The 9,596-nt window shown below is 38.7% G+C and overlaps 1 protein-coding gene across 1 annotated transcript; it reads left to right on the forward strand.

Annotated features, from left to right (window-relative positions):
* The first annotated feature begins 1,283 nt into the window (after window positions 1-1,283).
* LOC147542487 (nucleotide pyrophosphatase/phosphodiesterase-like) lies at window positions 1,284-4,462 on the forward strand. The gene is made up of 10 exons (XM_086634149.1): window positions 1,284-1,371; window positions 1,488-1,560; window positions 1,668-1,790; window positions 1,925-2,017; window positions 2,116-2,245; window positions 2,340-2,421; window positions 2,520-2,652; window positions 2,795-3,000; window positions 3,118-3,553; window positions 3,948-4,462. The coding sequence occupies exons 1-10, from the start codon at window positions 1,298-1,300 to the stop codon at window positions 4,254-4,256; spliced, it is 1,659 nt and encodes a 552-aa protein (XP_086490275.1). The 5' UTR covers window positions 1,284-1,297; the 3' UTR covers window positions 4,257-4,462.
* Window positions 4,463-9,596: the final 5,134 nt, after the last annotated feature.

The raw sequence follows: 9,596 nt of genomic DNA on the forward strand, positions 1-9,596 counted from the left end.
TTCATATTTGTGTGATTCTTTTTTTAGACTAAATCTGAAATGAATTTCTTTACCTAAAATAGGTGGAAGAAGATTGGATTTCAATTTAATGGTCAAATTATTTTGGGTAACAATCTAAATTGTTCCTAATATTAGATGGTATTTTTCTTTTAAATTAAATGGTATTTTGTCTTCCAAATTAGATTGTTACCAATAATCAAACAAATACAAATAGACTTCTTATAGAATTCATCCATTGACACAAATATTTTCACAAAAAAATTGTTGAAACTTGAAATTTTTTTGGAGGTACGTAAATTTAGATGAAATTTTAATTTTTTGCATGTAAAATTAAAGAATTATTTTTTAGTCAAGCAAAATTTGATTTAGTGTCTGTTAATTGAATAAAATTAAAGAACAAAATATTCATAGTAAAAAAAAAATTAAGTAAATATTCTTAGTTAAGCAACTTTGATTTAGTTACCTTTTTAGTTGTTGGGTCAATAAATGTGTAATATAGAGATAAAGGGTAACGTTGGAGGTTTAATGAATTTTATATGATAAAAAGGAAAAGGAGTCTTTTATTTTGATACAAAACAAAAGGGAAACTGAGTCTGTTAATTTGAGACGGAGGTAGTATATACATTCAAATGTAAAGTGCCTCATAAAGGGGAAAATAATTAACTAGACACAAATATCCTATAGATCGAGAATTAAAGACCCTAAAGGCCGACAAAAAGATCATGTAGATCGAGAATTAAAGACCCTAAAGGTCGACAAAAAGAAACTTACAACAATAATATTAAACTAATAAAAGTGAAATCTTGATAGTTCTTTTCTCGACTTGTAATTTCATCTTCAATCTTCTTGAATTGTTCATCGTAGAATTCGGCGATATTGAATCTTCTTTTTTCACTGACATCTTTGTCCAATCTTCATGGTGCAGACCAGCTTTCTGTGCTGCCAGTGATACCAACCGCTTTGACATACCTGGACCTTATAGTTTGAAAAGGCCTCACTAGAAAAAATTGTTTAACCTCTTAAGAGGAACACCACACTCCGTCCCACCATCGATGTAAAATTACTTTACAACAAATAAATGATAATAGTGGAAATAATAACAAGCGAAATATTGCTTACACGATATTAAGCGGCTAAAATTAAAGCACATAATAATTTTGTAATAAAATTGACACAAGAACACAGGGGAAAACCAAAAGTTGTTACCATGTGATGAGACCTTTATAACAAAAAGATTTGTTGATTTTGATTTTTTTTTTCTTTTTTTTCGGTCGAACAGGGAGAGAGCAGTCAATGGATGACTGTTAAATTTATACATCCGAATCCATCACCAGAAGATTGGGTGGCAGTTTTTTCTCCAGCCATATTTAAGTAACTTTTTTTTTTTGACAAAATTAAATTTCTTTTCAATTTTATTACTCTTATTACACGCATTTCTCCCTTCTATATATTTTCTTGAACTTACATAAATAATTTTATTATTATAGTGCTTCCACATATGATCCCACTATCGGGAATCCTTCTTATCTCACCCCATTATTGGTCTCTGCTCCTATTAAGGTTTGTATTTAAGAAATTTACTCTCCTCTTGTTGTTTAGTTACCGAGTTAAATGTCCTTCTCCTATATGGAACTATTCTCACAGGTTCAACTTGTGTATTATTTCAGTACCAATTTGCAAATCACTCAACTCCAAACTATGTAAAGATTGGAAGTGGATCTTTGAGATTTCGTCTGATCAATCAGAGATACGACTTTGCCTTTGGTTTATTTTCTGGCGGTCTTTCTCAGGTAAAAAGTTCTTGCACTCAACAAGTACGAGTTAGTTAGTGAAGTGAGATTATTGGATAAACAATTCTTAAAGAAATATTCATTTGGATAGACAAATCTTTGATATTGACCCTAGTTTGGTTCGAAATTTGCAGCCAAAGTTAATAGCGGTTTCGAATAAGATTGCATTTGCAAACCCAAAGGCGCCTCTTTATCCACGTCTAGCAATCGGAAAGTCATGGGACGAAGTAAGTACTTCACATTTCCTTTCAATTATATCATATTATATACGCAGTAGGCTTTCTTAAAAAACGATTATACGCTACTAACCTATATATTAATGCAGATGACAGTAACATGGACAAGTGATTATGACATAGATGAAGCGATTCCTTTCGTTGAATGGGGAATCAAAGGCGAAGAGAAATCACGTTCTCCCGCTGGGACATTAACATTCACCCGAACCAGCATGTGTGGTACGATTTATTTTACCTTCATTGCCAATCTATCAACCACACTTATGTTATATACATTGCATATTCATATCGTATTATATGGAACGTCTGTCAGGACCACCTGCTCGAACAGTAGGTTGGAGAGAACCAGGATTCTTCCATACAAGTTTCTTAAAGAATTTGTGGCCTAATCTCCCGTAAGTTTATCACATCGATTATGCATAATTGGTGACGAAAATCCCATTTATACGAACTTGACATATAACAATATAAATGTGTGTTTATGTTTGTGTAGATATACATACAAGTTGGGACACAGATTGAACAATGGAACATATATATGGAGCAAACTTTACTCTTTCAAAGCACCTCCATATCCAGGGCAGAATTCACTTCAACGTGTGATTGTTTTCGGAGATACTGGAAAGGTGTGTACTATATATATATATATATATCGAGTAAAGTATTAACGAAGATCAATCATTAGTGCCTGAATGTAGGGTTATCATAGATTTTCACAGGATATAGCTGAAGATAGCATAGTTTGACATCATATAATGTATAATGCAGGCAGAACGAGATGGTTCAAATGAGTACCAGAACTACCAGCCAGGTTCTCTAAACACGACAGACACCCTTACAGCGGATTTGAGTAACTACGATATCGTTTTCCATATCGGTGACCTTCCATATGCAAATGGTTTCATCTCTCAATGGGACCAGTTTACCGAAATGGTTGAGCCCATAGCTTCTGCTGTTCCTTACATGGTGGCTAGGTTTGTTCGAGCATTTCTACTTTCTCACTGTTATCTTTTCAGATAAAAAAGAACTACTTCAAATATGAAATCATAGAAAAACAAACAGATTGAAATCTATCATTTTGATTTTTTCAGTGGGAACCACGAACGAGATTGGCCGAACTCAGGATCGTTTTACAACACACCAGATTCGGGTGGAGAATGTGGTGTGCCAGCAGAAACTATGTTTTATGTTCCCGCCGAAAATCGGGCTAAATATTGGTACTCTGTTGATTATGGAATGTTTCGATTTTGTATCGGAGATTCAGAACATGATTGGAGAGAAGGAACAGAGCAATATGCATTCATTGAGAAATGTTTTTCGACAGCAGATAGACAGAAACAACCATGGCTTATATTCGCTACTCATCGTGTTCTTGGTTATTCATCAAATGCTTGGTATGCTCAACAAGGATCATATGAAGAACCCATGGGAAGAAGTAGTTTACAAAAACTATGGCAGAAATATAGAGTTGATATTGCTTATTATGGTCATGTTCATAGTTATGAGAGAACCTGCCAAATTTATGAGGTAAGCCACCAACTCGATATAATATTCTACTGCGACGAAAATGCTTCTTGTACTTATGTTTTGCTCTAAAGTTGATAACTGAGATTGAAACCGAAAAGGTTTCCCTGATCGGGCATGTCTGACATTGGAGTGCCACGGGGTCTCTCTTAATGAGAAACTCGAGCAAAGATCAGCCATATTCGGCTTTGATACCAGACCCAAACTCATCCCATGTCGATTTTGTCCCCGATTTTCTCGACAAAGATACTTAAGATGAGACATTGTCTTGACTATAGAATGGAGTCTCTTCTATAAATTAAAACAACAATGTACTGAATCAGAATAAGACGCATCACTAATATACATAATACATATCTTAGAGGGGATTGATGTTAATGATTGTACGAAAATGCAGAATATATGTGTGAACTCAGAAACGTCACATTTCTCGGGGTTATGGAACGGAACGATACATGTCGTAGCAGGAGGAGGAGGAAGTCATCTTTCAGCCTTTGCAACCGGCCCGCCGACAAAGTGGAGTATACACAGAGATTATGACTTTGGGTTTGTGAAGATGACTGCTTTCAACCACACTTCTTTACTCTTTGAATACAAAAAGAGCAGAGATGGGAATGTGTATGATTCATTTACAATTACGAGGGAATACATGGATGTGCTCGCTTGTACCATTGGTAGTTGCTCACCCACCACTTTAGCATCTTAAGACGAAAATATGAAATTACCTAGAATAACTATATTGTATCCTAGTTCAAAACTTGGAGCAAGGCATTATGTACCAATATGATCAATAAGTTAGAAATATTTCGCAGCTAGAGTATTTAATGTAGTCTTGATAGACGTAGAGCCGTTACTGTACTTGAATAAGAAAATATGTGTTTTCCATATAATGCAACCGTTCTTGTATTTAAATATGAAACTACGTGTACTTTTCGATATTATGCACATATGGTTTCTAATCTAGTGTAGTATGAAGATGGGCAATCACACTGATGTATCATCCATCTCAATACAACATCATTTTTCATTATTGGGTGCCTTAAAACCCAGTACCACCTCAGGCTTCTTTGGCAAACCAGTCTAGAGGCCCAACCTGATGAGAAAACCTAGGCCATATGTAAGACTAAAACAAGTTATCTCATATCTCCAATATTTGCTTTAGTAATTTAAGGTATGCAACAAAATAATGAGATAATGAATCAAAATTGTGAGAAGTAGTACGTACATGACCTTGGCATTTTGTTTCGATCGGCATTGATGACTCAATAAACCCAATATTTTGGCAGATACACCTCCGACCTATCTCGAGCCATATTTTCAGTTGGAAATCCATCTTCCCGATCTTTTTTCACGGTATAAGGTAGTTTTCTGATAGCCGTATTTTATAAACTTAAACTAGTCACCATCCACCAAGCTCCATCCTGGTATCTTCTTCAAACCTCTGTCTTTCATCAAATTCCTCAGCCTTAAAACATCCTCCCATTTTCCAGCTTGAGCATACATGTTAGAAAGAACAACATAAACCCCATGGTTATTAGGGTCTACATGGAGCATCTTCTTCCTCACTCTCTCTGCAATTTCGATATTCCCGTGGTTCATACATGCAGCCAATAAAGCTCCTAAAATAACAATGTCAGCCTTCCAAACCATACCATTAATCAATTCCTCATCCTCGTGTAACCTCCCACCTCGTCCAACAAGATCAACCATGCAACCATGATGCTCAATCTTCGGCTCTATCTTATACACATTTTTCATCGAGAGAAAAAATTCACAGCCGACATCGACCAAACCAGCATGGCAACAAGCCGATATTACCCCAACAAATGTGACATCATTTGGCGTAACATTTGACTTCACCATCTTGCGGAACAACTCAATTGCTTCTGGCGCATGTCCATGAACTTCTAGCCCACAAATCATAGCATTCCATGATGCAATCTAACGGACCACACGGATCACCATCTAAAGGACCAGAACAGTCTCGTTGACTGACCAAAGTCGGTTAGAGTAAACAGTCATTATGATTGTTGACCCAGCCATGGTGGATGTTCTTCGTCTATACAAGACTTACAAGTCAGACTGAAAATTTACTTCGAAGTAACAAATATTGAAACAATTCAATAGATACCGTAAAACAGGATGGTTGTATACCAATCCCTTGTATTATATTTATACTACTAGGGTTTACAATTAAACGGAAACTTTACATAATAAGGGATATACATAAAGGAAAGACTTGATATACAAGAAATGTAAGAATATCTCAAAGGATATTCCCAAGATTGTTACTTGGGTGAGACTCTAACCGAGTCCCACCGGTTCACTGTCATTACCCTCCCGCAAATTGAACGCCGGACTGGACCGGAGATTCAATTTGGGACAAAGATCCAGGAAACGCCAATGAGAAAGACTTTTGGTGAGAATGTCGGCCAACTGATCCTGTGACGGAACAAACTTGATAAGAAGAGAACCATCCGCCACCTTTTCTCTAACGAAGTGGTAATCCAAAGCAATGTGCTTAGATTTGCCATGAAACACCGGGTTTGCAGTCATCTGAATCGTACTTTTGTTGTCACAAAAAATTCGAGCAGGTGAAGTTAGAGAGGTACCAAGTTCCATTAGAACAAAACCTATCCACGTCAAGTCAGCAGTCGTAGCAGCAACAACTCGATATTCAACTTCAGAGCTCGAGCGAGAGACTGTGGGCTGCTTCTTCGCACTCCAAGCAATTAAATTTGAGCCCAGAAAAATAGAAAAACCTGTAGTGGAGCGACGAGTGTCAGGACACCCAGCCCAATCAGCATCAGAGTACGCCAAAAGAGAAGTACTAGAAGAATCCTTATAAATTTGTAAACCAAGATGAATAGTGCCCTTGAGATAGCGAAGAATTCGTTTCACCGCCTGAAAGTGATCCTGAGTCGGGACATGCATAAACTGACATGCCATGTTAACGGAGAATGCAAGATCTGGTCTGGTTAACGTGATATACTGAAGAGAACCAACAATCTTACGGTATAAGGTGGGATCACTGAAGGGAGCCCCACTTGCAGTAAGATGGCAGCCAGAAGACAAAGGAGTCGGTGACGGTTTGACCCCATCCATGTTGAGAAACTTAAGAATATCCAGCGCATACTTAGACTGTGTAAGTAAAAGACCCTTCTCATTCGAAGTTGCCTCAATACCCAAAAAGTAATGCAAAGAGCCCAAATTCTTCATATCAAATTATGAGTTTAGAGAGGATATAATATCGGAGATGACAGAAGAATTCCCACCAGTAAGTATAATATCGTCAACGTACAAAAGTAAGTAAACAAATCCAGCAGCGGTAGATAGAATAAACAAAGATGTATCAGACTTGCTTGTCTTAAAACCAAGACGAGTGAGATAAGTGCTGAAACGATCATACCAAGCACGGGGCGCCTGCTTGAGGCCATATAGAGCTTTCTTAAGGCGACAGACATATTCCGGGTAGGATGGGTCAGTAAAACCAGGCGGCTGAGCCATATAGACCTCCTCCTGCAATTCCTCGTGAAGAAACGCATTCTTCACATCCAACTGAAACATAGGCCAACTATTGGAAACTGCGAGTGAAAGAATGATACGAATGGTAGTGGGTTTGACAACAGGGCTAAAAGTTTCATCAAAGTCAAGTCCTGGTTTTTGGGTAAAACCCTGAGCCACCAAGCGAGCCTTATATCGATCAATAGTCCCGTCAGATTTCAGTTTCGTCCGATAAATCCATTTACAACCAACAACATTCATAGAGGGGGTGCGAGGAACAAGTGTCCAACTGTCCTGTCTACGAAGAGCTGCCATCTCCTCTTCCATGGCCAACTGCCAATGAGGAGAGGAAGAAGCCAAACGATAACCTCGTGGATCCTTAATAGCCGAAAGTGCAGCAAAGAAACAAGAACCAACATCACCAAAAATAGTAGAATCTCGAGGAGGAATGGGGTAACGACATAATACCTGTGAAGCAAGATAAGACTGATCCACCATAGGAGACGTTTCGTCCAGCAACTGTTGCACATCATGATATCCCCGTGGGCCATGAGATGGTGAGGACAGAGCCTGCGAAGATGACTCAGCAGTGGGTTGCACAGATGAAGGCACCGAGACCGAGCCAGACCTGGTAGACGAGGCAGTAAAAGTCAAACCACATCCGGACTAAACCGGGGAAGATACAGACAATGGAAACAACGGACCAGGTGTCCGAGGAGAGGGCGGGTCTGGTCCACGGCCCTGAGGAACGTATTCTGGTTGTGGAGTGATCGGGTTAGTATCTGAATCCAGCCCTAAATTATCAGCAGCTAAGGGTAGTGGAGCTAAATTGGGACTCTCAAACCTGGCCAAGTCGGGTAGCGGGACAGACGAGTCAAGGTGAATTGTCCGAGACGGTGATGTCGTCTCAACTGAGGCAGATGGTGGAGTCGGATCTGGTTGTAAGGCCAAATCTGGTAAATCAGTAAAGCTTAAGAGGTCTGTGGAGGTGGAGGAAACATTACCAGTGTGAAACGGGAAAACAGACTCATCAAAAACTACATGACGGGAGATATAGACACGCCCCGTAGAGCGATCAAGACATTTGAAACCCTTGTGGTGAGGGCTATAACCTATAAAGACACATAGAAGACTACGAGGCGACAATTTGTTAGAAGCATAAGGACGTAGGTAAGAAAAACAAAGACAACCAAAAGTACGTAACATTGAATAAGAGGGAGACTTACCGAATAGAGTGGAGAACGGAGAGGCATCCTGGAGAACCGGCGTAGGCATGCGGTTAATGAGATAAACAGCAGTCTGAAAGGCATCCACCCAAAAGGAGGACGGAAGTTTACTATGAAAGAGGAGACTGAGACCAGTTTCTGTGATATGTTGAGTCCCAACCCTTTGAGAAAATAGAAAACCTTCTTCGGGTCTGATAAAGGTTCTCCGATAGCTGCAAGTGATTCAAGATGTGTACGAAAGGTGCGAGAGAAGTCAGTAATAGAGGCAGTACCTTTTCGTAGATTCTGAATTTCTTCTTGAAGCTGCAGAGAACGAGTAACACTAGGATTGGCATAAGTCTGAGCCAAGTGAGACCAGACCTCAGCTGCATTTGTAATTCCCATGATTTCAGTCATGGCTTCCGGAGTTAACGAGCTGTAAAGAATCGAGTACACAAGTCGATCCGTTTTTCTCCAAGATTCATATATAGGGTTGATAGCAAGAGACCCGTCAGTTGTCTGAATAGTTGGAGAAGGGGGAATAACCGAGCTGTCAATATAGGGCAGCAATTGTTGACTTTCCAATAGGGATAGTAATTGTGGTTTCCATAGGAGATAGTTGTCGGATGACAACTTAAGACTGATCATGGAACTGATTTGCGGGAAGGATACCATAGTGGGTGTAGGGGATGAAGAAGAACCAGTCGACATAGTCGATTCAACAGGAGTAGTCATACTGAGAAATAATAAACAAGTGATACGAATACCGATAAAAATAATACCAAATACCAAACAACAAGTACAAGATGAGTACTTGAAACCAGACAAACAACCGATATTAGCGATTGGAGAAGACAACCGATATTAGAGATCGGAAAAAAAAACCACAATACTTTATGTAAAATAGTTACAGCTCTAATACCATGAAACAATTCAATAGATACCGTAAAACAGGATGGTTGTATACCAATCCCTTGTATTATATTTATACTACTAGGGTTTACAATTAAACGGAAACTTTACATAATAAGGGATATACATAAAGGAAAGACTTGATATACAAGAAATGTAAGAATATCTCAAAGGATATTCCCAAGATTGTTACTTGGGTGAGACTCTAACCGAGTCCCACCGGTTCACTGTCATTAAATATCCAAAGAAAGACTCAAGAAAAATTCGTAATGCTTGCAAAATTTCGCCCGATTTCCGACCAGAAAGAACCTTCTGATAAAAAAGGTAAGACAATTGTATCCTGGGAGGCAAATCGCATTACTGTTGGTTCAAAATACAACGCAACTATTGTCTTAAGGAGCGACCAATTCGCCTCTGTCTTTCAT

This window comes from Eschscholzia californica, unplaced genomic scaffold (genome assembly GCF_041429995.1).
Source record: "Eschscholzia californica isolate CP2 unplaced genomic scaffold, dmEscCali1.0.p SCAF_4, whole genome shotgun sequence".
Classification (NCBI taxonomy): Eukaryota; Viridiplantae; Streptophyta; class Magnoliopsida; order Ranunculales; family Papaveraceae; genus Eschscholzia; species Eschscholzia californica.

What these genes read in the sequence shown, in the direction of transcription:
- LOC147542487 (XM_086634149.1), top strand. Translation starts at nt 1,298, where the DNA reads ATGACTGTTAAATTTATACATCCGAATCCATCACCAGAAGATTGGGTG. An exon ending in CACCCGAACCAGCATGTGTG is followed by an intron (nt 2,246 to 2,339) that starts GTACGATTTATT and finishes AACGTCTGTCAG; the next exon opens with GACCACCTGCTCGAACAGTA. An exon ending in AATTTGTGGCCTAATCTCCC is followed by an intron (nt 2,422 to 2,519) that starts GTAAGTTTATCA and finishes ATGTTTGTGTAG; the next exon opens with ATATACATACAAGTTGGGAC.